Consider the following 27827-nt stretch of genomic DNA (forward strand, 5'->3'; position numbering starts at 1 on the left):
TACGTGTGCTTTCTTGCTCTCTGCCCCGTGTTCCCCACCCTTTCTTTTCATTTCTTTCTTTGAAACGGAGCCTTGCTCTTTTGCCCAGGCTGGAATGCAGTGGAGCTATCTTGGCAACCTCCGCCTACCTGGTTCAAGTGATCCTCCCACCTCAGCCTCGCAAGTAGCCGGGATTACAAGCGTGCACCACTGCGCCCGGCAAATTTTTGTATTTTCAATAGAGAGGGGTTTCACCATGTTGGCCAGGCTGGTCTCAAACTCCTGGCCTCAAGTGATCTGCCCACCTTGGCTTCCCAAAGTGCTGGGATTACAAGCATGAGCCTCTGCGCTGGGCCTCTCTTCATTTCTTGAGAATAATGGAAGTGAATCCAGGAGACAGACTTCTCCACATTGTTAAAAGCTCCTCGGGCAGAGTGGAACTGCACGTGTTGCCACTTTGGTTTTCTTTACTCCAAATACAAAGGTGTAACTTGGATTAAGATCAGGGCTTTCATGTCTTGCTGGAAAATAGTAAGCCATAATTTGTAACTCAGCTCCTCTCTTCACCACTTAAATTTTATTTATTTAATTGTCTTTTTTAGAGACAGGATCTTGCTATGTTGCCTGGGTTGGTCTCAAACTCCTGGGCTCAAGTGATCCACTTGCCTCAGTCTCCTGAATAGCTGGGACTATAAGCATGTGTCATCACACCCAGCTACTGCTTAAATTTTTAAGATTAGTTTGGCTGGTTTATACATTATGCTCCAAATCACACAAAAAAAGTATTCTTCCGAGGTAAAACCATGCAGTCTACTAATATAATCATCCTCGGTCTCATCCTGAAAGCAGGGATCGTACAAACCAGCTCACCCTGCATGTGTACCCCTGAACTTAAAAGCTGGAAATCAAAATAATAAATAAATAAATAAATAAATGGGAAAAAAGCAGGTATCCAATATATTTTAGACCTTAAAATCCCATTAATCCTGGTCCTCTCCTGAGAATTATAACAGAAGATTTGCTTTTCCAGGTAGAGGGTATCTGAGCAGTTGTGCAAGGTTGTGCTGTTGCTTGCATTTCTGGAACCATGCGGTGACTGGCCAGTGTTGCATGGCTGACGTGTCCTCCTTCTCCTGACCTGGAGCTCCCGGGCTGCTGTGCTCCTGGTGCATATACCATACAGTGCTAGTACTCTTGCTCTTTCCTCCTAAAAATAGACTCCTAAAACAGTCCTAAAATAGACTCCTCGGCTTCTCTCCTTTTTGACTTTTTTTCCACCAGACTCCTCTGAGCTTTTCCCCAGTTTTGCTTTAGACTCCTGAAATATTTTTTCGTTTTTTAATATCTTAACTTTTATTTTAGGTTGGGGGGTACACGTGCAGGTTTATTATATAGGTAAACTCCTGACTCAGGGGTTTGGTGTACAGATTATTTCAGACTTCCGAAATATTGAAATAATACTCATTTAAATGAGGTTGTTCATTGGTAAGAAGAAAAATCACTCCTGCAACCCTGACAGACTGTTTCTCCTGACCTTTAAAAGACCTTAATGGGTACATTGTTTTGTTTGTTCCGCTCTGCCCTGGTTGAGGGCAATGTGACATTTGCATTATCTCTCTAGGCCTCTGCTTAATTATGTTGCTATAAATTACTGTCTGTCCTGAACAGAGTCCATCTAACTGAGTGTCCTGCTGCCTGTAGCAAGAGGGAGATAGAGAGAGACAGAGACAGGGAAAAACAGAGAGAGAGAGACAGAGACAGGGAGAGACAGAGAGAGAGAGACAGAGACAGGGAGAAACAGAGAGAGAGAGAAAATAGTTTTCTGGAAAAGAGAAAAGCAACATAACTTGGATTCATGTCTAGACAGAGATAGGGAGAAAAAGAGAGAGAAAGAGAGAGGGGGCAGACGAGGGGCAGAATAGTTGTCCAGAAAAGAGAAAAGAAACATAATTTAGATTCACATCTTTGTCATTTCCATTTGGTCTAACGCTTAGCCTACATTCAGTTACCTAAAGTGGTCCTATAACCCTCTCTCCTGGAACCCCATTCATCTCAGATAATACTTCTGTCATTGGCATTGAGGAGACGAAACTTCAAGTGGTATTTACATTTGATTCCCTTCAGCTTTGTGACCCTTAGGATCCAGATATCTGCCTGCTTTGTAGATGTGATATTTATGTTCTGCTGATTGTCAGTGAACAGTGCTCAATTTTGGGGAAAGCAGATCGGGAGCTACTATTCCTGTCTGAGCCTTCTCCTGGAGGCCAGGAGGGTGTCAGGACACAGCAGGGAACAGAGCTCCCTGCCTCCAGGAGAAAGGTTTACAGAAGAGTCTTCCTGCCTCCAGGAGTGGGTTCTCCTATCCTGTGAGTCCTTCTCTTCAAATATAACTTTTCCAAGTTAATTTTTTTCAATAGAGAAATTAGCATGTGTGACTTTTATGCAGAAGAACTTAGGAAAGAGATTATTTGTATAATAATATAGGCAAAAAATGTTACAAACTCATCCAGCTGGGTTGCATTCTAATGTGACTAATGAGCTGAGTCAAGTAGCATTCTTTTTTTGCTTTTTTTAATTAAAAGTACTTGTCCTCAATGTGAAAAAACAATCTACAGAAGTACAGATGTTTGAGAAGAGTAATGGTAATGAAAACAGTAGTTAGTATTAATCAAGCTTAGTAGCACTTTGCCTGAATTGCCTCATCCCATCCTCTTACAGTTCTGTGGGCTAGATACTGTTGTGCAAAGGTCTTTGGTAAAGATCTGTTTAATGTTTTTCACCCTGTGTCTTAGTCTATTTGGGCTTCTATAACAAAATACTGTAGATTATGTGGCTTATAAGCAATAGAATATTATTTCTTACAGTTCTAGAGGCTGGGAAGTCCAAGATCAAGGTGTTGACAGATTCAGCATCTGGTGAAGACCACTTCCTGATTCACAGAGGGCACCTTCTAGTTGTGCCTTTACGTGGTGGAAGAGGCAGGGGGGCTTTCTGGGGTCTCCTTTGTGAGTTCCATTCATGAGGACTCCTCCTTCATGACCTAATCACCTCCCAATGGCCCTACCTCTTAATACTATCACCTTGGAGGTTAGGATTTCAACATATGAATGGGGGAACACACTCAGATGATAGCAGGCCACCCTTCTCAAACTTATTAGAAAATGGAGTCCTTTTTTTTCATGGAACCCCCACAACCATCCCTGAGAACGTAGGTGGTATTCTGCAGATACAGTTTGGGAAATAAGAGAAGTCTAGCTCTACACTGCTGGCTAGGGGTTGAGCTGGGAACAGACACATTTGCCTCCCCTTTGTACTATCTAGCTTTCCAGATTCTTCCCACTAGTTGTGTTGATGGTGATTTGGGATTGTTCTTTCACATTCAAAGCTAGGGCTGTACACTAATTCATTCATTCTCATTCACTAAAAAATATCTACCATCACACTGTGCCAGGAGACCATAGCTAGAACAGGGTCCCTGCCTCTGGGAAGTCCCCGTGCCATAAGAAAACAGACAAACACAGATATTCAATGGGAGGTAAGACCTGCCAAGTACCATCTACTGAGCACTGCAGAAGCTGGGGTGGGGGCTGGCTAGCTCTACCTGGGGAACTGGGGAAGGCTTCCTGAGGGGGGGATGGGCACAGCAGTGGAGTCCTCCAGGTGAAGAAAACTGGGAAGCGGAGAGTTGAGAATGTGTTTGGCAGCATGTGAGTGCCAGGGCTTTCAGCAGCGGGGGCTGGTGGAGGAGCACAGATGGCCTTTAAAGTCAACTCTGAGTCACTCTCTGAAATTACAGAAATTCAAAGAGAAGGATCTGGAAATCCTCCAACAAGTTGTTTGACCTTCTGGTCTCTCAATAACTATTTGGTATCTAGCTGATAAATGGAAATTCTCTGCAAAATTGTGTTATACAGGAAAAGTTGCAGAAAAATTGTTAGAGAAAGAAAATCATTCTCCTGTCTTCACCTGTAAGCCATAGAGCTCACATTTTTCCTAAGTGGCTTTATGCTAGCAAGTTGCCCCTGGATTCTCCATTCATGCCTCAATCTACTAAAATGACTGATCAGAGGTTAAATAAAACTTCCAAAGCAGGGCCAGGAGTTATTCAGCTTCACTATGTAACAGTGGTTGAGATAGAAACTATTTTCTGTCTATTTTTTTTTTTCTCGTTGCCTTGACAACTGTTTTTTTTTTTTTTTTTTAAGCTTTTGATTTTTCTCAACAACATGAGCTTCTTCCTTTGGTTGAGCTGAGACATGTACAGATTTATATCTTATTCAGAGAGTCTGTAGTGTAAATGTTTATGAGATACCAATTTTTTATTTTTCAGAATCTTCAGTGTTGAACAGAGTAGATAATTGCACAAAACTGTCAGCCTGCCTGATTAACCAAACAAAGGCAAATCAGTAGTGATTTTCCATGTCTGATGTCAAATACTGTAAAAAATGATTCCGATTCATTTTTACACAATATCATGGAATATTTTAATATTTGGCTTTTTAATGTCCCTGACAAGGTCTGTGTGAAAGTTGTTTCCATATACCGGAAGTGCACGTCCTCCTTCCTGCACTCCCCCTTGTCCCCATGACGCCAGCCACAGTGGCCTCTCATCCTTGCAAAGCTGTTCCCATCTCATGGCCTTTGCTACTTCCTCTGCCTGGAACCTGCCTGCCCCAGATATTCGCATTGCCCGCTCCCTCCTTGCATTTATGTCTCTGATTCAATGCCACCTTCTCCTCCTGGACCTTCCTGTCTAAAACACCATCCTTACTCGTCACTGGCCAGTCAGGACATGGGAGGATCCCTCTCTGGAAAAACAGTTCAGTCATCCTATATGAAACTCCCCAGACCATAAGCCCTACCCATAGCAAGAGCTTCCAATGAGCATTTTAATGCCTCACCCTTAGATTTGAACTCACAGCCAAAAATCACCAGCTATTTGAGGACATCCTCTATTACAAAATATAGAGACCAAGACTAATAAATAAAGAACTTGAAAGAAACAGAGACAAGGATGGAGCAGGAGAAATCTGCAACAAAACAAAACAAACAAAAAAACGGAAAATGGGGCAATGGGGCAGAGGAAAGCATCCTAGAAATCATACAAGAAATATAGGAGTGGAACTGAGTGAGGCCCAGGTCAGCAGCTATGGAGCAGGCCTGGAGGGCAGTCAGGCCAACTGGAGCGATAGGACAGAAGATTCTCCAGGAGGGCTGGGGTCCTGAGGAGCTATCCCAACAGGCTGACATGTGGAAATTTGTATTGAGAGGCTATTGGAGGGTATGGGTAAAATTAGGATACAGTTGACTCTTGAACAACACAGGGGTTAGGAGTATTGGCCTCCCCTCCACCCACCACCTGCAATAATTTTTGACTCTCCAAAACCTTTTTTTTTTTCTTTTGCTTTTATTGTAAGCTCAGGGTTACATGTGCAGGATGTGCAAGTTTGTTACATAGGTAAACGTGTGCCATGGTGGTTTGCTGCACACATCATCCCATCACCTAGGTATTAAGCCCAGCATCCATTAGCTATTCTTCCCGATGTTCTCCCTCCCCCCACCCACCCCCCACCTCCAACAGGCCCCGCTGTGTGTTGTTCCCCTCCATGTGCCCATGTGTTTTCATCATTCAGCTCCCACTTATAAGTGAGAACATGCAGTGTTTGGTTTTCTGTTCCTGCGTTAGTTTGCTGAGGATAATGGCTTCCAATTCTATCCATGTCCCTGCAAAGGACATGATCTCATTCCTTTTTATGGCTGCATTGACTCCCCAAAACTTTAACTACTAATAGCCTACTGTTGACCAGAAGCCTTACAGATCATATGAACAGAGGATTAACAACATAAATAGATTAGTATCTACATATATTTTACACATTCATGACACACCTAATTTTTCTTAATTTTTTTTTATATTTTTAGGCTATGAAATTTGTCTGCAAGTTTTTTCAAATTGTTGCAAATCTCCAAAACATTTTCCAATATATTTATTGAAAAGAATTCTCATATAAGTGGACCTGCACAGTTCAAACCCACCTTGTTCAAGGATCAGCTGTAGTTACAAAACAAAGCAGGCAAAGATGGAAAAAAAATACCTATTTACCACAGAAACAATAACATTGTACAGTAAATGAAACATAGTACATTTAGTAGTGATCAATCTTTGTATAGTTGTAATAGTATAAACACTGAATATTGCTCTAATAAAAACTGGATATGAGCATATTTAGAGAATGGGGCAAGGGAAGCACCTGCGTATCTGTGCATATATGAGTTTGTGTGCATGTGTGTGCCTGAGACTTATATTCTTACCTGCTGTAAATAGGATGTCAGCACACAATGTCTAAAGCTGATACATTATCATATATGAGCATATTAATTAGACATATAAAGATTTTAAAAGCCAAAAGGAATAGTAAGTTGGAGTGGTAGATTCTGGGGAATGGAAAGGAGAATGGAAGGAATAGAAAACTGTTCTTTTTCATTGTAAGACTTTTAGTCTCATCTGACTTTTAAAAGCTATGAGTATGTATTATGTAGATAAAAATAAAAATTAGTTATGAATTAAAAGATAAATTTTGGCAGAGTACAGTGGCTCATGCCTGTAATCCCAACACTTTGGGAGGCTGAGGCAGGCAGATCACCTGAGGTCAGGAGTTCAAGACCAGCCTGACCAACATGGCAAAACCCCATCTCTATTAAAACTACAAAAATTAGCCAGGCATCGTGGCAGGCGCCTGTAATCCCAGCTACTCGGGAGGCTGAGGCAGGAGAATTGCTTGCGTCTGTGAGGTGGTAGTTGCAGTGAGGCAGAGGTTGCAGTGAGCTGAGATGGCGCCACCGCACTCCAGCCTGGGCGACAGAGTGAGACTCCGTCTCAAAAATAAATAAATACATAAAAATAAAAGATAAATTTTAAGCAGCCCTGCTTCTGTGTACATGTCACTGATAGTTTGATGTACATTTGATTAATATTAAATTTTGTCCAACATGTGGCTGACATCCTTGTCAGGCTCATTTGTTTAACTAAATCCATTTTAACTTGCTCCTGGAGTAATTAACTCAGACTCACCTTGCTGGAAGTCATGCTGAAGATATCTATCATTTCCTCCTACACCATGGAGATAGATTGGACTGTGGCTCATGCTAGTTGAGGTTGTATGCTTATTAAAAATGGAGTAGATGCATGTGATACTAAATTGAGCTCTTTAATTTCTTTGGATTTAATGACATACCTTTGTCATGTACTTAATCTTCAGCAAATATTTACCCTTCTGAAACTGGCAGATTTGCATTTTATAACTTGTCATGTCAAATGAAACATTTTCTCGTTTCTTTGCCCCTAGAAGGATTTCTGCTCAAAATTATAATCTTTTAAAAAATAGCAGACACATTCTCCTTTGTGGGGAATATTCAACATTTCTATCCTGTGATTTGAAACTGACCCTTCTCACTCCTCTCCAGCTTTGGCCTATACATATTGATATATTTATTTTGGATACAGTTTAATGTTTTTATTCTTATATCTGGGTCATAGAGAGATGAATGGGTAAATGAAGAGATGGATGAATGGATAAATTAGATAGATAGATAGACAGACAGACAGGCAGGCAGGCAGGCAGAAAAGCAGACCAAAGTATACCACAGATGTGTGGAAGTACATGTTCAGATAACAGAGAATACACTACAAGCTTTAGTCTCAAGCTCCCTAGACCATAAAAGCTTATAGAATGGTCAGCTTTCCAAAGCAGAGGCTAAATAACTGTCATTCTATTGCATCCAACATAGCTTCCCAAACTTTGTTGATGTAGGATTAGTAAGATGTTCCATTAGAAACTCCTAAAATAACTTCAGGATACTTTTAAGTATTCTTTTCATTTGTGCCATGGAACTAGCATGAGGAGCTGGCAGTTGGAGGTGGTTATCGAAGCCTGTGAATGGATGTCTCCAGTCACTGTTTGGTGGAAGAACCTTTTTCAGGTTGTCCCTGCACCCCCACAATACTTGAGAACACTTTCTAGACCAGAATAAAATGCTCAAGTAAGTTAATGACATCTGTTTGCATTTTGAAGATGAGAAACTGTGAGACTTTTAATTCCTAGAGGTAATAGCAGGATAATTGAGTACAGTAAATTAGAAGTTGCTATTTATGAGCAAAAGTATGTATGACTAGAGACTTCATCCCCATGAGCTTCCCTGTTCACCATATTGTTATTTTCTTACATGCTTTATTAGTCTTTGGAGCCATACTTCTTGAGTTTGAATCCTGGCTCTGCCACTTAACTAGCTAGCTGCATGCCTTTGAACAAGTTTCTTAATCTCTGTGCCTCAGTTTCATAATTTGTGAACTATTGATTAGTCCACTCAATACCTATTCCAATCCCCTTTTATCTTGATTTTTTTTTTCATCTGACAGAGAATGAAAACTTTCCATTTCCAGAATCCCTCGAAGCTAGTGTTCGGGGTTTGTTAACTAAATGCATTTCCATAAACCTTTGAATTCAGACCTAGATTGTGTGGGATGAGAGATGGGACACAGTACCTTCATTTTTTGCTGGTATGGATAGTGGCAGAGGCAGCATCGTTCTGGAACTAGTCGCTATAGTGATAGCGTCCTGATTTAACAGTCAGCTTTTTTATTGGGAAGCTTCCAGTTGTTAGTTTGAAGCAACATCTGAACCATCAGCTTCCTAATTCTTTAGGTTCTTAATAGTGATCAAGGCAACAGCCCCTTTGGCTGTTCAGTTCCGCTGAATGGTTTAAGAAGTAATTCCTAAAAGCTAGGCCTAAAGTCCGTTTCTGCAGCTCTCCTAACAATGATGTCAACTATGTGTTCCTTAATATGTCTTTTTGCTTGAAGCAGCCAAAGTGATTTATGTTGGTTGTAACTAAAACCCAGAAGAATCAACTTACCTAATAGGGCTTTTGTGAGATGTAATAAGGTAAGGCATTTAAAGTGCTTAGAACATTATCTGGATTGCTATTTTTTTTTTTTTTTAATATTCTTAGGGCTTGTTCTGGCCTTAGTCAATGGAACACCTACAACCATAAATAAAAGATATTTATTAGTTTCTTCGTTCATTCATTCATTCATTCATTCATTCATTTATTCATTCACTGAAACAAATATTTAGTGAATGTCCATTCAAGGCATGTTTCAGTGGCCTTAGGATAGTGGTTACCAATTAGAACCATCTAGGAATCTTTTTGCAAAAACTTAATTTCTATGCCACATCCATAACTTACTGAAAACAGCGAGTGTGTGTGTGTGTGTGTGTGTGCGCGCGCACGTGCATATGTATACATAAATATATTTTTAATTGGAATACAATTTACATATAGTAAAGTACATAAATCTTATGTGTTACAGTTTGTTGAATTTTTATATATGTGGGTGTATACCCACATAACCACTACCTAGATGAAAATATAGAAAAACAGAAATTTGCATGAAAGATTTATTGTGTGCATGGGTGTTTTGGGGGCCCCATTAGGAGCTAAAGTTTCAAATGCATTTGAGGTTTTGCCACTTAGAGGTCAAAAAAATTCAGTCATCCAGAATGACCAGTATAATTAGGTATTTTTCTGTTTCTTTTTCTTCTTCACAGCATCCTTCAAATTTGTATTCCTTTTTAGGTTTATGCGTTTATATGTGAAATGAAATTTAAGGAGAACCTTAGATAACAGAAAATTCGAAAATGTTAATAAGGCAGTAAATATTATCAGTAATAACTCCATGACTCATAATTTCTGCCTCTGTTTATCTTATGATTGGCATAATTTATTAACTAAAAGAACATTTAACTGCTTTCTTGAAGCTTAAACAGCTTCTTTCTCATGATCTCTTCAAAGAGTGAATATCATGAAAGAGTAGAAATAATTATTTTCCCTTTTTTCCAAAAGAGTGTTTGGAATAGATATCTTTGTCTGTGGGCCAATGGCTGCACACTCAGTATTGCAATGCAGAGGCTATTAGAGCAGCAAGCATGAGCTGAGTTAGGAAGACAAAGTTACTTAAAAAGCAAATGGAAATAGTTGACTATGGAGAAAGAGAACATTGTCTACAAAACATTAATAGCCTTTACAATTTTTATAAAACCAACCTAGAACAACTTTGAAGTTGAATGATTTTGCATAACTGGCTTATTATGGAATGAAACTTTCAGAAACAAAATATAGAGTGGAGATGAACTGTATACATTTAAGATGATCACGTGTGATTTGAGATCGAAGTCTAGCATTGGAATACTGTTTCAAGGATAGCTGGACTACCTTGGTGAATTAAACAGATGTATCACTAAAGGAATAGAAAACCTTGAAATTTTATGTAGCTCCTTCCTCTACCTTCAGATAAAATTTCTGTACCTCAGCCTAAGTGATATGAATGTTGTCTATTTCAAGCACTTTTAGAAAATGAGCTTTGGATATAAGGGCAATCTGGGTATGACATTTATTATTTTGGTTGATCTGGCCAGTTAAGAGACTGATGTCTTAACTCCTTCACCATTGCCTGCACGTCCCTAAGTTGGTAATTATTTTCTTGGAACTTTGAAGGTCTTGTTTCATTGCCTTCTTGCTTACAGAACATTGTGATTAATAAATTTGAGGATTTGTGCTTCATCAGTTCTAAGAAATTCCCACCCATTAGCTCTTTGTCTCATTGTGCATTGCCTTTCCTTCATTCCCTCTGTTAGCTCTTTCTGAAATTCCAGTTACATGCATGTTGGACCATCTCACTTTGACTTCCATATCTCTTATTTTTTTTCTCTATCTCTCTCTCTATGCTAAATTATAAGTAATATCGTCAGCTCTGATTTCTATTTTCTAATTATCTTTCCACTGGACTCTAGTCTTGTTTTACCTATTTGCTGAGGTATAAATACCTACTACTATATTATTTCTTTTTCTGTAATTTAACATTTTCTCATTGTGCTTTTTGTTCATTTTTCTCATTTACCTGTTCATTTTTTGTAGTCTCTTGTTCCTTACTCAAACTTTCAACTTCATATTTTATTTCTTTAGCATATTAAGCATATTTGCCTTATATCCTGATTGTGTTAATGCCAATATCTGAGGCTGCTATGGGTCTTGTTTGCTGGCTCATTTTGCTTACTCCCACTCAGTAAAGGTAGATTTTTTTTTCCCTGTGCATTTTGAGCTCATGGTCAATGGAACTCTGTGTGGAGGGTTTCTTTTGAAGTTTGGTTGAAAGTACATCCCTCTAAGGTTTACACTTGCTTTCACTAGACATATGAGGGCATGTCAGTCTGGAACCATATTAAAATAAATACCTGGCTTGGAGGTGTTTAGACCACAAAAATAGTTTCAATTTGAGCACAAACACATGTGAGTTCTGGCTCATGATCAATTGTTTTTTTCTTTCCCCCCCCCCCTTTTATTTTCTTTTATCAAATTAAATCTTGGGGCAGATATTCTTTTTTTTCTCTCTCTCTCTACCCAGAGCCAAGGCCAAGACAAGTTTTTGTTTGTTTTGTTTTACTATAACCTTTTACAAGGCGTATTTTTTTCTCTAGTTCACTTTTACTCTGGTGGTGTAACTTCAGGGCTCTCAGCTTTATGTGGTGATTTCTTGTTAAGCACCCCCACCTTGCCATGGCCCTAGGCTTTGTGTCCTGAACCCTGTGTGGACATTGAAGCTGACGTGCTAGGTCTAGACACCAGCTCAGGGTTTGCAGACCTCTCAGAACTTCTGTTCTCACTTTGCTTTTGGTCTCTACAGGCTTTCCTTGCTTTGTTACCAGCTCAGTCAAACATTTTAAAAGATTTTTCAAGAATATTTTATCCAACATTTTTATTTGTTTGGTAACAGGAAGGATTTTCAGAATATCTTGTCTACTATACTCTTTTGTCAAAAATAAGTAACTATTTCTGTGACCACACTAGAGGTATCCTCACGAAGGTGGAAATTCAATTCCATGTATTCCTCACTTCTAGCCCTTAATAACTCATGTTAGAAAATTTCCCAACACAAATGCATCCCAAACCCATCTTTCTCTGTCACTTAGCCTCAGTTTTCACTTGTCTTCTGTCTATATTCCTTTTCTGCATAAGTTGTATTATGCAAATTTTAAATTTTGTGGCTTTTTTCCAGCTTCTTTGAGTTTTCTGTGTTCTCCAATGTTATGTGCTTCAGGAGAGAAGGCTCAAAGCTTTGCTCTCCTTAAATTCAAGTGTAAATGGGAGGCATGGGTGTTGAGAATGATCTCCTATAACTGATCTCATGGTGTTTCCTTCTCGTCTTGCCTGTTTAATTCAGCGCTGCGATTCTGACTCAGCCAGCAGTCATTCTGTGAACTCTAGATCTTCTCTGCCTATTTTCACAATTTTTTGTTTTATATTTAATGCTGCCTGTTTATCTTCTTCAGTGTATTTACTAACTCAACTTTTCCTGAAGCTCTTTGCTTGATTTATAGCTGTCATCAACTTACAAAAACCACTGCCACCGTCAGGCTCTCTGGAGGTTGAGTCATTTCAGTCCCACCCACATCCTGGTGCTGGTCTCCCTTAGAGGGATGTGTTTGGGGATGGCTGGAGGGCTCTACCAGCCTGGGTTTCTGTGTTTGACACTCCCACACACTGAGGCACCTGCTGTTTCTGCCCACACTAGGATCATGTTTACTTTGCAGAGGGTGCACCAGGGACCTCTTTATAATCATAGTCCTCCTGCTGTGAGATGGGTAATGTTCACTATGATTCATCCCTTCAACTCTAATGCCAGGATGGGGCAGTAGCTATTAGTAAGGTTGATGTTCCTTCCAGTTACAGTTACAAATAAATGCTTGCTTGTCTGGAGTTTCCTTTTGATATAATATTTATCACTGTGTAGTAGACATATATATATATTTTGAGACACAGTCTCACTCTGTCGCCTAGGCTGGAGTGTCTTAGTGCGCTCTCGGTTCACTGCAACCTTGGCCTCCTGGGTTCAAATGATTCTTGTGCCTCAGCCTCCCAAGTAACTGGGACTACAGGTGCACGCCACCATGCCTGGCTAATATTTTTTTGTATTTTTAGTAGAGATGGGGTTTCACCATGTTGGCCAGGCTGGTCTCGAACTCCTGACCTCAGGTGATCCGCCTGCCTCGGCCTCCCAAAATGGTGAGCTTACAGGCATGAGCCACCGTGCCCAGCCAGACATATATTAATAGAAGCATTCACTATTCACTTTGAAAATCCCAGATGTTAAAGAACAAGTACCTTAATACTCTAACAACTCTGCTGTGGGTACTATTCTTGTTACTAAGGTAATAATTATAAAGTGTCTTTTATGTATTGAGCACTTACTATGTGCTGGGCTTCCTGCTAATAAATCATTTAATCCTTACAAGAGTCCTATGAGGTAGGAGCTGTTATTATCCCCGTCTTATAGATGAGGACATGGAGATTCAGAGATGTGAAGTAACTTGCCCAGGACCTCATAGCCAGTAAAGGGCTTGCTAGGACTCAAACTCAAGGCTTCTTCCCAAGTCCATGCTAACAGACATCTCTTCTCTTAGGACAAAACCAGATTTCTGATCTATGGCAATGAACTTTTGCAAAGGCCAGAACTTAAATCTACCTTACAAGGTAACATATTTGAAAGTAAAACTGTGTTGCCTGCGTTGCACAGAACTGATGTTAGAATATCTTTGCGAAAACTGCTTTGAGAACCAGCATGTGTAACATGAGAAAATCAATTTTCTTTTGTAGACAAACCTTGCTTTTCACCCCAGGCCATGTTATCCTGCTTGATCACCTACATTATTTACCGATTTCACTCCTCATGCCTCTTGACAGTTTCTAAAAAGGAAATTCTGTCCCCTGAGGATGGAGATTTGTCACCAATGAGGACATTCATAAGAAGCTTCCAGAGGGAGTGAAGATGACTCCTAAGGGGCTCCAACAGGTTCTGAGCGATGTCATTTTACAAATAAGAGCTCGGCCCTTGGGGTGATTACTTTAAAGGGGAAGTGCTCGGCTGTGTCAGTACATTCTAGTGTGTTTGTTTACAATCCATTCTCTGACTTCATAGATATACTTAATGTTGACTTGATATGGAATGAAAGCTGTTTACAAAAATCCACATCTAACAAAAATTCTATGGCGTATAGAAAAACGCCAGACTTTCCTCATCTGTTACAGATGTTACCTTCTCTGGGAAAGGCTTATTGCAAATGTCAACACTGAAACTGGCTGTGTTTTGATAGGAATCTTGTTTTGTTTCTCTTTAAATCTTAGAACTACCAAATATTGACTTGTTGATTTGGACAGATTGTGGGAGGCCCACAGTCCCCTCTTGAAGGAAAAAGGATCATGTTTCTGCTTCCCCAGGAAACGGGGAATTATCTCTCTGCTGAATATGTATCAAGCAACCCTCTGGTGTCATTTTTAAAGTGCTTATATTTTTCTTACGGGTAAGGTTGACGTTTGAAGCATCATCTTAATTAGCTGCTCACATTTAATGTAACTCAGCCGCAGCAAACAGTCGTAATCAAAATAGCAATGTTGCCATAGCGACCAAGATCCAACTCAATTGCTTTTCCTTTCTACTCACAAGTGCTGCTTACCATCTAGGCAAGGATATGAAACAAATCTGGTGAAACCTCCTGTGTGAAATGAAAGTTTAAAAACCACTGGGGAAAAACATCCTTGAATGATTGTTTTCAGTGTTTCTGTGAAGCTCCTGGCTCCAAATGGCTCCTGAAGGAAATTGTCTCCCCGGTTCTCTTGTCTGACAGCTTTGCCTCCTGAGAGCTGTTCCCCACACGTGGACGGGATCGGGGGAACCATAGCTTTATTCCAGCTGAAGCTGCAAGGTCCAGGAAGTGGGGGAATTGATCCAGATAATCCCCCGTGGCTTTTCTAGCTATAAAGTGTTAGGTTCCGATCCTTTAACTTGGTTATTCCTTTATTGCAAAATGCAAAACCACGCTGTTTTAAAACAAGCCTTGGGATAAGCCTCAGTTTCATGGAAAAGAAGACAGAGGATTGTTAATCATTTTTATGCTGTAAGCCAGTAGTTCCTAAATTTTTATTATCTGAATCCTTTAGGGAAGCCCTCGAACTCCCCTGCTCGGCCCATCATCACCAGCACTGGTTCTAATGATGTCAAATGATAGCCATATGAAGATCATATTAGGGTTTTTTCTTTCTTTGTTGTAATTATTGCATATCTTGGTATGAAGATCATATTAATGAAGAAAATTAATGAGCAGATAGACCTTTTCTGTGTTCTAATTGCCAACCCCTTCTTCCAGTGATTCTGGAGACTTGGTCTTGGTCTCAATTTTCTTATCTGGAAAATAAGACATAGTAGAGCTGGATATTTTCCCTGCTCTTGGATCCAGCTTGTTACGTGACTTCTTTATTAAATAGAATAGAAAACCAGTATCATCTTTTTTTTTTTTTTTCCATGCAACTGTATTTATTTTTGATGACAAGACTCCCATCTAAAGTTTTTCTCCTGCCTGATCATTTCATTGGTGGCTGAAGGATTCTAGAGAACCTTTTGTTCTTGCAAGGAAAACAAGAATCCAAAACCAGTGACTGTTCTGTGAGTCAGTGATTGGTGTCTGTGCCGTTTGTTACCAAGCCCAGGGTCCAGGAAGGGTCTTTTCAGTCAAGGTCAGTGGAGGCCCAACAGCCACAGCCACAGATGGATCCATCACTGCAGTGAAGGAGGAGCAGGGCCTAGATGGTGGAGGAGGGGGGCAAGCTGGTGGGCACTCCTGGCCTTGCCTCACTGTCCAGCTCAAGACACTATCTCCTTAGCGTCGGCCTCAGCTGCTGTTGTCTTCACAGCCGGCCGTACCACCTTCCCGCAGGCTGGTAGGGTCCACTGTCCAGCCCCAGGGCTAGTTGCTGGTCCACCAGGAGAGAAGGCCCAGGCCTGGCTCACTGATGGATCCCACAAGCGTGTACGGAGCCTCCTTCTTTGGCAGCTCCTCACTGGAAGCAGTGGCATCTGCTGAGCTGGGCCCTGTGGGGGACGTGTCAACAAAGCTCTCGTCCACCACGCGGAAGCGGATCTCCTCTCCGGTGTCCATGTAGAGGTCGTGCGCTCCTTCCTCCGTCTCGTACTCCCACACCCACACCTGCTCCGCTTCGTCGAACTTGGCTGGCTGCTGCAGTGACTCTGGGGGGATGAGAATGTCATGGAAGAAGCCTAGAGAGACGTGCACTCCTTCCGGGCTGCAGCCTTTGATCTTCCCAATCAGAATCTCGTCTAGGAATGGATGAAACACCACGTAGCGAAAATGGACTTTGGTGTGTGATGCGCCATCCCCAGGGAATACGTAGGCATCCTCCAGTTTGGTGATATCAAACAAACAAATGCAGAGTCCCACGTTGTACACGACCTTGTTGGCCAACTTCTTGTTCAGCTCCTCGGCAATGGAGTCGTTGAGCTTCCTCTGAAACTGCCAAGGGGGGATCCGCACGGTGTCCACCATCTCCACCAGGACGAACATCCCGGCCTGCGCTGGGGGCTCACGCACCACGCACCATGCACCGCACACCCAGTATCATCTTTTGGTAGTGATAAGCCAACGCCGTGAGGGTTGTTTTGCTTGAGAAAACAAAAACCCTGTGGCTTCTCCGGAGGTCCTTGTTTCACCCTCACCTTCTTTTTATCACTTTCCATGTAAGAGACGGGAATAATCTAATTGTGAGATTAATCAGAGAAATCAGACAAAAATGTTTTCTGTGTAATTCATTTTGTATGCCATTAAAAAGAAATAAGATAAAAAGAGAGAGTGAAAAAAAGTAGGAAAATGGTCAAGAATATGAATAAGCAGTTCACAGAAAAGGAAACGCAAGTGGCCCCTAACTGTATGAAAAGCAGCTCCACCACACCAGTTGTCAGGGAAATGGAAACCCCAATTGGAGATACAACTTTAATGTCTGACAATATCAGAATTTGGCAAAGATGTGGAGAAACAGGAAAACCCAAACACTGCTGGTGGGGGTGTAATTGTTATTCTACAACCACTTTGGAGAGCAATTTGGCAGGATCTAGTCAAGTTGAAAATGCACACTTCCTTCGATTCCATAATTCTACTTTTGGACGTATTTCCGGAGAAAGTCTCCTCCTGATACACGTGCACAAGGTGGTATTTATCAGGAGGCTCACTGAGGCCTTATTTGTGATAGTGAAAATTAAATACAGCCTACCTGTCTATCAGGAAGAGAATGGATGAAAAATAATATAGCATGTTCCTATATTAGAATACTATAAAGCAGTTTTACATAATCAACAATGCCTAAAAGTAAAAAATCTTAAAGTAGCATGCAAAACTTTGTATTTTGAAAACAAAATGCAAAACTTTGCATATTGAAAGTTAAAATGACTACCACACACAAAGCAACACTCTTGCATATGGATACATATATATGTGTGTGTATGTGTGTATATATTTATATGATAAAAAATGGTCTGGGGGCTGGGCAAGGTGGCTCATGCCTGTAATCTCAGCACTTCGGGAGGCCGAGGCGGGCAGATCACTTGAGGCCAGGAGTTTGAGAACAGCCTGGCCAACATGGCAAAACCCCCTCTCTACTAAAAATACAAAAATTAGCTGGGTGTCAACTACTTGGGTGGCTGAGGCATAAGAATCACTTGAACCCAGGAGGCGGAGATTGCAATGAGCCAAGATTAATTTTTAAAATGGGGATGAGGGGCTAGAAAGCAATCAAATTATTAGGTTGGCACAAAAGTAATTGCGGTTTTGGTCAATGTCAAAACCACAATTACTTTTGCACCAACCTATAATATCTGTGTAGAAACAGTCAACTTTAATTTAAGTGTTTAATAAGAAGAAAGTTTTGAAGCAAATAGGACAACGTGTCCATTGCCAATTTGGGGTGGTGTGAGCTTGGATGTTACAGTTCTCTGTTAATTTTTCAAGAAAAATATAAAATGCCAAAGTAGAAGATTGCTTACAAATCAGATCGTTGGTCTTATTAAATTGCCCTGGCACCTACTTTTAGGACTATTTACTAAACACATCTGTCTTTGTTTTTTTTCCGGCATTCATTTTATTCCCCATGGTGGCCTCTTAGAGGACCCCGTCCTCTGCTCATGGCATCTGTTTGTCATTAGGATGAAGGGTGATAGCATATGCCACTTGCCCTCTGAGTGATTCATCCAGTTTGAACTTTCAGATATAAACAAGTACAGAGAATGTGGTTTCAAAAGCACCTGACCAAACCATCCATCCCTTTGAAATGTTAATTTGGATTAAATATCTTGATATCCACACACTCTCACTTTGTGAGGATGTGGTTTTGTCCTTTAAAGGAACAGTTGCAAATTCTAAAATATAAGAATCGTGGATGGCAGGGTTGCTATTAGGAAAAAGGAAGCTTAAGCTTATTGTTTTTCTGTCACTAATTTTATGTAATTAATAAGACAGCATGTAAGGTGCCCTAGAACTCCAACCCTGGTGTTACGACGCAGCAGGGAAAAGCCAGACTAAACCAGAAAGAGAACTCAAGCGAGGTGCCGATGGGTCGGAGTGAATCAGGGCCAATTCACTTGCTGGACAGTAACCAAAAGGTTTGTACAGCTAGGAAGTGGGAGAAATGCCAGTAGTGAAAACAGGGAAAAGGAAAGGAGGATTGGCTTGGAGTGTCATAGGATAAATCCATGGAGGTTTAGCCAAAAACAAAAGTCTGTAGACACCTTATTGTTTATAACAAGGACTGGGATGATTTCCAGCATCAAATCTCAGCCCTCTGGGACGTAACTGTGTGGTAGGAACTTTCCACTGTTAACGCAGGTATATCAGCCCCACTCCTCCAGCACCAGGTTGCATAATGTGTCATAATACATGTATACATGTAATGAATTGTGTGATCAAGGGCCCTCTAGAAAATGAAAAGTGGTGCCATTAATAATTCATTGAGGCTGGGGTGATGGCTTATGCCTGTAATCCCAGCATTTTGGAAGGCTGGAGCAGGAGGATCACTTGAGCCCAGGAATTCTTTTTTTTTTTTTTTTTAAATTAAGTATTTATTGATCATTCTTGGGTGTTTCTCGGAGAGGGGGATATGGCAGGGTCATAGGATAATAGTGGAGAGAAGGTCAGCAGATAAACACATGAACAAAGGTCTCTGGTTTTCCTAGGCAGAGGTCCCTGTGGCCTTCCGCGGTGTTTGTGTCCCTGGGTACTTGAGATTAGGGAGTGGTGATGACTCTTAAAGAGCATGCTGCCTTCAAGCATCTGTTTAACAAAGCACATCTTACACCGCCCTTAATCCATTTAACGCTGAGTTGACACAGCACATGTTTCAGAGACCACGGGGCTGGGGGCAAGGCCATAGATCAACAGCATCCCAAGGCAGAAGAATTTCTCCTAGTAGAGAACAAAATGGAGTCTCCTATGCCTACTTCTTTCTACACAGACACAGTAATAATCTGATCTCTCTCTTTTCCCCACATTTCCCCCTTTTCTTTTCAACAAAACCGCCATCGTCCTCATGGCCCGTTCTCGATGGTTGCTGTCTCTTCGGAGCTGTTGGGTACACCTCCCAGACAGGGCGGCCGGGCAGAGGCGCTCCTCACCTCCCAGATAGGGTGGCCGGGCAGAGGTGCTCCTCATCTTCCAGACAGGGCGGCCGGGCAGAGGCGCTCCTCACTTCCTCCCAGACGGGGTGGCGGCCGGGCAGAGGCGCTCCTCACCTCCCAGACGGGGCGGCCGGGCAGAGGCGCTCCTCACCTCCCAGACGGGGTGGCCGGGCAGAGGCGCTCCTCACTTCCTCCCAGACAGGGTGGCAGCCAGGCAGAGGTGCTCCTCACTTCCCAGATGGGGCAGCCAGGCAGAGGCGCTCCTCACTTCCTCCCAGACGGTGTGGCGGCCGGGCAGAGGCGCTCCTTACCTCCCAGACAGGGCGGACAGGCAGAGGTGCTCCTCACCTCCCAGATGGGGCGGCCGGGCAGAGGCGCTCCTCACTTCCCAGACGGGGCGGCCGGGCAGAGGCGCTCCTCACTTCCCAGACGATGGGCGGCTGTGAGCCCAGGAATTCAAGACCAGCCTGGACAACACAGCGAGACCCCATCTCAATAATAATAATAATAATAATAATAATTACTATTATTATTATTATTATTAACTGAGACAACAGGCCTAAACCAGGACTGTCCTCGGCAAACTTTCTGGTCACTCTAGTGAGTACCAGTCCCTCTAGTAAGAGCACACTTTTATAGAAACGAATGCCTGAAGTTGAAAGGTTAGCAGAAGTGTTTACCTGGCTTCTTAGCCTAGCCCCCACGCCCTCCAGAGCTTAACCCCATGTCTTCCTCTCTTGTAAGGATTCTCGGCACCTTCGAGACCACCTCTCACTAGGCTCTTGGGCATTCTCATGTCTGCACCTAGCACTGGGTTTCACCTCCCTGAAGTAGCTTTCTTCCTCGACCTGGTCTGTCTGAGGATGACTTGCCTTCCCACTTCCAGCCTTTTTTAATTTTAATTTTTTTTTGTTTTTTTGAGATGGAGTCTTGCTCTGTTGCCCAAGTGGGAGTGCAGTGGTGCGATCTCGGCTCACTGCAACCTCCACCTCCCGGGTTCAAGAGAGTCTCCTGCCTCAGCCTCCCGAGTAGCTGGGATTATAGGCATGTGCCACCACACCCAGCTAATTTTTGTATTTTTAGTAGAGACGGAGCTTTCACCATGTTGGCCAGACTGGTCTTGAACTCCTGACCTCGTGATCTGCTTGCCTGGGCCTTCCAAAGTGCTGGGATTACAGGCATGAGCCACCATGCCCAGCGCCCAGTCCCAGCTTTACCTCTCATCTGGCTTCACTCTGCATTGCCTCCTGGAACTTGGCCATCCTTCACTGAGCTGAACCTGTATCTTGGCTGGTGGATGCTCCATAATTATTGAGTATGAAAGGCAGGGACAACTAGGCCACTTTGGAAGGCTGGTCCTTGCTTCTTTGCAGGAGTGGTCTCCAAGGGCAGCTGGCCAAGGAGGACAATACAGCACACAGACCAACCAGTATGGACATCTCATGCTTCCCTAACAGTGGGGGACATTGTAGCACAGCATAAATCAACATGGCTGCCATCCGAATGCCACCTGACCTCTGGGAGCTTCAACACAAACCTTCAGGAAAGATTACTGGAACCAAAGCTTTCTTAAACCACAACTATAAAGAATGTCGAACCTCCCTGCCTCGGGCTCCTGTGACTCTCCTGCCTCGGCCTGCCGAGTGCCTGGGATTGCAGGCGCGCGCCGCCACGCCTGAATGGTTTTTGTATTTTGGTGGAGACGGGGTTTCACCGTGTTGACCGGGCTGGTCTCCAGCTCCTGGCCTCGAGTGATCTGCCTGCCTCGGCCTCCCGAGGTGCTGGGATTGCAGACGGAGTCTCGCTTACTCAATGCTCAGTGGTGCTCAGGCTGGAGTGCAGTGGCGTGATCTCGGCTCGCTGCAACCTCCACCTACCAGCCTCCTGCCTTGGCCTCTTAAAGTGCTAAGATTACAGCCTCTGCCCCGCCGCCACCCCGTCTAGGAAGTGAGGAGCATCTCTGCCTGGCCGCCCATCGTCTGGGATGTGAGGAGCCCCTCTGCCCGGCCGCCCTATCTGGGAAGTGAGGAGCGCCTCTGCCCGGCTGCCACCCCGTCTGGGAGGAAGTGAGGAGCGCCTCTGCCCGGCTGCCCCGTCTGGGAGATGAGGAGCACCTCTGCCCGGCCGCCCCGTCTGGGAGGTGAGGAGCGCCTCTGCCTGGCCGCCACCCCGTCTGGGAGGAAGTGAGGAGCGCCTCTGCCCGGTTGCCCCATCTGGGAAGTGAGGAGCGCCTCTGCCTGGCCGCCGCCCCGTCTGGGAAGTGAGGAGCGCCTCTGCCTGGCTGCCACCCCATATGGGAAGTGAGGAGCGCCTCTGCCCAGCCGCCCCTTCTGGGAGGTGAGGAGCGCCTCTGCCCGGCTGCCACCCGGTCTGGGAGGAAGCGAGGAGCGCCTCTGCCTGGGCGGCCCCGTCTGGGAAGTGAGGAGCGCCTCTGCCCGGGCCGCCCCGTCTGGGAAGCGAGGAGCGCCTCTGCCCGGCTGCCCTGTCTGGGAGGTGTACCCAACAGCTCCAAAGAGACAGCGACCATCGGGAGCGGGCCATGAGGACGATGGCGGTTTTGTTGAAAGGAAGGGTGGGGGGGAAGTGTGGGGAAAGGAAGGAGAGATCAGACTGTTGCTGTGTCTGTGTAGAAAGGGGTGGGCATAGGAGACTCCATTTTGTTCTGACTAGGAGAAATTCTTCTGCCTTGGGATGCTGTTGCTCTATGGCCTTTCCTCCAGCCCCCTGCTCTCTGAAACATGTGCTGTGTCAACTCAGAGTTAAATGGATTAAGGGCGGTGCAAGATGTGCTTTGTTAAACAGATGCTTGAAGGCAGCATGCTCTTTAAGAGTCATCACCACTCCCTAATCTCAAGTACCCAGGGGCACAAGTACCCAGAGGGTCCTCTGCCTAGGAAAACGAGAGACCTTTGTTCATGTGTTTATCTCCTGACCTTCTCTCCACTATTATCCTATGACCCTCCCATATCCCCCTCTCCGAGAAACACCCAAGAATGATCAATAAATACTTCATAAATTAAAAAAAATAATAATAATAAATAAAGAGAAACTATTAAAATAAAATAAAATAAAATAAAATAAAGAATGTCTAGCCAGGCATGGTGGCTCATATTTGTAATCTCAGCTACTTGGGAGCCTGAGGCCAGAGGATCACTTAAGCCCAGGAGTTTGAGGCCAGCCTGACCAACATAGTGAGACCCCATCTCTACAAAAAATTTGTAAATATTAGCTGGGCATCATGGTGGTGCATGCCTGCAGTTCTAGCTACTCAGGAGGCTGAGGTGGGAGGATCCCTTGAACCTAGGACTTCGAGGCTACAGTGAGCTATGATCATGCCACTGCACTCTAGCTTAGGTAATAGACTGAGATCCCTGTCTCCTTAAAAAAAAAAAGAAAAGAGAAGTCTACACCAGCCGTTGTCCAATAAAAATATTATGTGAGTTACATAGGTCATTTTAAATGTTCTAATAGCTACAGTTTAAAACATAAAACAAAAAAGAAGAAAAAATAAAAATCTAAACTATTAATTTTAATAATATGTTTTATCTAACTCAGTATATCCAACATATTTTCATTTTAACATGTAATTGATATTTTTAAATTACTGAGATACATATTTGATATCATTTGGATGTCTGTCCCCTTTAAATTTGATGTTGAAATGTAATCCCCAGTGTTGGAAGGTGGGGCCTGGTGGGGGGAGCGTTTTTAAATTTTTAATTAAATTTTAATTTAATTAAAATTAAATTAATTAACATCTTTAGGAAATATCCCTGAGTAGTATTGTGTTTGGGCCATGAAGGTGGATCCCTCATGGCTTGGTGCTGTCCTCGAAATAGTGAGTGAGTTCTCACGAGATCTGGCTGTTTAAGTGTGTAGCATCTCACACCCCACTCTCTCTCTTGCTCCTACTTTGGCTGTGTGACATGCCGGCTCCAGCTTCACCTTCCACTGTTAATAAAAGCTCCCTGAGGCCTCCTTAGAAGCCTAGCAGATGCCGGCACCATGCTTGTACAGCCTGCAGAACTGTGAGCCAATTAAACCTCTTTTCTTTATAAATTACTCAATCTCAGGGATTTATTTATAGCAACACAAGAACGGACTAATACAATATTGTTTTTTCATCTTAAGTTTTTGAAATCTGGTGTCATTTTCTGCTTATGGATCCATTCAGACTGGCTACATTTCAAGTACCCAATGCTACATATGGCTAGTGGCTGACTGCTGTATTGGACAGTACAGATCTAGATGCACTAGATACATTATGTTGCTCAAATCACCTTTCTTTTCTTTCTTCTTTCTTTCTTTCTTTTTTCTTTTCTTTCTTGGACAGTACAGATCTAGATGCATTATGTTGCTCAAATCACCTTCCTTTCCTTCCTTCCTTTCCCTCCCTCCCTCCCTCCCTCCCTTCCTTCCTTCCTTCCTTCCTTGCTTCCTTCTCTCTCTCTCTCTTTCTTTCTTTCGAGACAGAGTATTGCCCTGTCACCCAGGCTGAAGTGCAGTGGTGTGATCTGCAACCTCCACCTCCTGGGTTCAAGAGAATCTCCTGCCTCAGCCTCCTGAGTAGCTGGGATTACAGGCATATGCCACCACTCCTGGCTAACTTTTGTATTTTTAGTAGAGACGGGGTTTTGCCATGTTGGCCAGGCTGGTCTCTAACTCCTGACCTCAAGTGATCCGCCCACCTCAGCCTCCCAAAGTGCTGGGATTATAGGCGTGAGCCACTGCATCTGGCCTCAAATCACTTTCATTAGAGTGTGTAGACTTCCTTACTTTTGTTGCTATTACAAAGTTTTTTTAAAAATCCTTGAACTATGTCAGTCTTTAGGAAATATCCCCAAGTAGTATGTGTGTTGGGACTAGAGAGGAGCTTGGCGACTCATACTTTTAACTTTTGTTGCTTGTGTTTCTCATTCAGAAGTGGTTAACCTTTGTTTCATTCATTTGTTTATTCATTCCACAAATGTACCAAGTTCCTGGGCTCTGGAATTATTAAACATACAGGAAAGAGGTCTATTGTATATTAAAGGTTTATTATGCCTATGAAAATAAAACTCATCAAATAAAAACATCCAGATTTTTAAATATACTGGGTATCTACCATGTGCCAGAGACTGTGTTAGGCCCTGGGGAAACAGCAGATAACAAGAGAGACAAAAATCCTTGAGTGGAAGAAGATAGAAAATAAACAAATGGTCGGGCATGGTGGCTCACTTGAGGTCAGGAGTTCAAGACCAGCCTGGCCAACATGGCGAAACCCCATCTCTACTAAAAATACAAAAATTAGCTGGGTGTGATGGTGCACGCCTGCAGTCCCAGCTATTCGGGAGGCTGAGGCAGGAGAATCACTTGAACCTGGGAGGCAGAGTTTGCAGTGAGCCAAGATCGCGCCACTGCACTCCAGCCTGAGCGACAGGGCGAGACTCCATCTCAAAAATAAATAAATAAATAATAAACAAATTGTGTGTGTGTGTGTGTGTGTGTGTATTTAGGTGATATTAGGTTTGTTGTTTTTCATTCAAGACCTTTTATGAGAATAGTTACAAGGCCACGGTTATCTGTTTTTTCCTTAATCTAAAGCTTTGACTGATTGGGTTGCTTAGGTGACAGAGTGATCCAAACTTTTATTACTGATATAAGTATACCATCAGTAGTGTGGCCAGGGTTGAGCTGCTGTCATCTACTAACCTGCCCCTTAGTGTCAGAAGGTTTGCCTGGGAATTCCCTAGACTATGTCCCCTGCCTCTGTTGCTCAGGGTGATCTTTGATAAACATCCTAGCCAGCACTGCAACCACCTTTTATTTGCCTGTTCATAATAGCAGAGTCTCCACTTCTACTTTTTTTTCTAGAGATAGGGTCTGGCTCTGTCGCCTAGGCTGGAGTGCATGATGTAATCACTGTTCACTGCAGCTTCCACCTCCTAGGCTCAAGCAATCTTCCTGCCTCAGCCTCCCGAGTAGCTGGGACTATAGGCATTCATTGCCATGCTCAGCTAATTTTTTTTTTTTTTTTTTTTTTTAGACGGATCTTTGCTCTGTTGCCCAGGCTGGAGTGCAATGGCATGATCTCAGCTCACTACAACCTCCACCTCCCGGGTTCAAGCGATTCTTCTGCCTCAGCCTCCCAAGAAGCTGAGATTATAGGCGTGTTCTACCATGCCCAGCTAATTTTTGTATTTTTAGTAGAGATGGGGTTTCACCATGTTGGTCAGGCTTGTGTCAAATTCCTGACTTCCAGTGATCCGCCCACCTCGGCCTCCCAAAGTGCTAGGATTACAGGCGTGAGCCACCGCACCCGGCCTTATGTTTTTTGGTATTTTTTTGGTAGAGACAGGGTTTCGCCATGTTGCCCAAGCTGGTCTCAAACTCCTGAGCTCACGTGATTTGTCCGCGTTGGCCTCCCAAAGTTCTGGGATTACAGGTGTGAGCCACAGCACCCAGCCTCCACTTCTGCTATGATAAAATTGCGTTCCTTGGTAGAAGCATTCCTCCTTAAGTTACTAAGGCTTCTGAACTAGCAGAACACAGAAACCCAAGAAAGGCAATCAAGCTATGAGTGGGACTTTAGATATTAGCTTTGTAAGAAATATAAGGCAGGGAAGGGAGATAGCGATAGCTAAGACTCAGGGGAGTGGGAGAAATGTAATTTTTAAAATTATGATAAAATGCACATAACATGAAGTCTTAATCATTTTGAAGCATATAGTTCTGTAGTATTAAGTTCATTTGTATTGTTGTCAACCAGTCTCCAGAACTCATCATGTAAAACTGAAACTCTGTACCCATTAAACACTAAATCTGCATTTTCACCTTTTCCCCTCTCCCTAGCTTCTGGTAACCACCATTCTGCTTTCTGTCTCTATGAATCTTTTTTTTTTTTTTTTTTTAAGAGACAGGTCTTGTGCAGTCACCCAGGCTGGAGTCCAGTGGCAGTGGCGTGATCACAGTCCATTGCTGCCTTGATCTCCTGGACTCAAGTGATCCTCCCACCTCAGCCTCCCAAGTAGCTGGGACTACAGGCATGAACCACCATGGCCGGCTAAATTTTTTATTTTTTTTTGTAGAGGCAGGATCTTGCTATGTTGCCTAGGTTGGTCTCAAACTCCTGGCTTCAAGTGATCCTCCTGCCTTGGCCTCCTAAAGTGCTGGGATTACAGGTGTGAGCCATAGCACCCAACCCTGTCTATAAATCTGACCACTTTAGGTACCTCATCTAAGTGGAATCATACAGTATTTTTCCTATTGTGGCTGGCTTATTTCACTTAGCATAATGTCCTCAGGGTTCATTCATATTGTAGCATGTGTCAGAGTGTCCTTTCTTTTTAAGACTGAATAATATTTCATTGTGTGCACATACCAACACATTTTGTTTTATTTTGTTTTATTTTTGAGACAGAGTCTCGCTCTGTCACCTAGGCTGGAGTACAGTGGGATGATCTTGGCTCACAGCAACCTCCACCTCCCGCGTTCAAGAGATTCTTGTGCCTCAGCCACCCGAGTAGCTGGGACTACAGGTGCACGTCACCACGCCTGGCTAATTTTTGTATTTTTAGTAGATACAGGGTTTCATCATGTTGCCCAGGCTGGTCTTGAACTCCTGGGCTCAAGAGATCCACTTTCCTTGGCCCCCCAAAGTGCTGGGATTATAGACATGAACCGCCGCACCTGGCCTGCCAACCACATTTTATTTATCCATTTATATGTTGATAGCTGGGTTGCTTCTAACTCTTGGCTAATGTGAATATGAGAAATGCAATTTGAAATAGTGTGCCCAGGAAATGTATGGTAAACTGAATTATTGTTCACCAATATTCTCTGCCTCTCCCTACAGGATAATCTTTCATCCTCATCCTTTTGAAATCAGGCTTGGCCATATGACTTCACGTTAGCCAGTGAAATATGAACAGAAGTAATAGAGCTTTCCCAGTCACTGCTGACTTTCCCATACTCTTTTTCCTCTGCTACAGTCACTAGGCAATGTTGAGATAGTAGCTGCTCTGTTGGTCTGGGTTCTGGAGTGAGGGTGAGGATGAACAGATCTACTTGTATATGTGTATACTTGTAGTATGACACAGATCTCTGGGTAATGAGAAGTAACCCTTTGCTGTTTCATGCCCTGGATATTTGGGGCTTGCTTGTTAGGCAGCATAACCTGGCCCATTCTGACTGAGAAGGCCTCACTGAGTAACATCTGAGCAGAGACCTAGAGGACGTGATATGTGGAGCAAGCACGCTCGATGGCAGAGCAACAGCAAGTGCAGAGATTCTAAAGAGAAGT

At 43.1% G+C, this 27827-nt stretch overlaps 2 protein-coding genes across 6 annotated transcripts in view; one reads left to right on the top strand and one right to left on the bottom strand.

Annotated features, from left to right (window-relative positions):
* Window positions 1-27827, top strand: part of SHLD1 (shieldin complex subunit 1) — a 119927-nt gene that overhangs the window by 84466 nt on the left and 7634 nt on the right. The window lies entirely within an intron of this gene.
* On the bottom strand, window positions 15375-16701 carry LOC129021999 (DNA-directed RNA polymerase III subunit RPC8-like). Its single transcript, XM_054468126.2, has one exon. The coding sequence runs from the start codon at window positions 16446-16448 to the stop codon at window positions 15834-15836; it is 615 nt and encodes a 204-aa protein (XP_054324101.1). The 5' UTR covers window positions 16449-16701; the 3' UTR covers window positions 15375-15833.

This window comes from Pongo pygmaeus, chromosome 21 (assembly GCF_028885625.2).
Source record: "Pongo pygmaeus isolate AG05252 chromosome 21, NHGRI_mPonPyg2-v2.0_pri, whole genome shotgun sequence".
NCBI classification, from domain to species: Eukaryota; Metazoa; Chordata; class Mammalia; order Primates; family Hominidae; genus Pongo; species Pongo pygmaeus.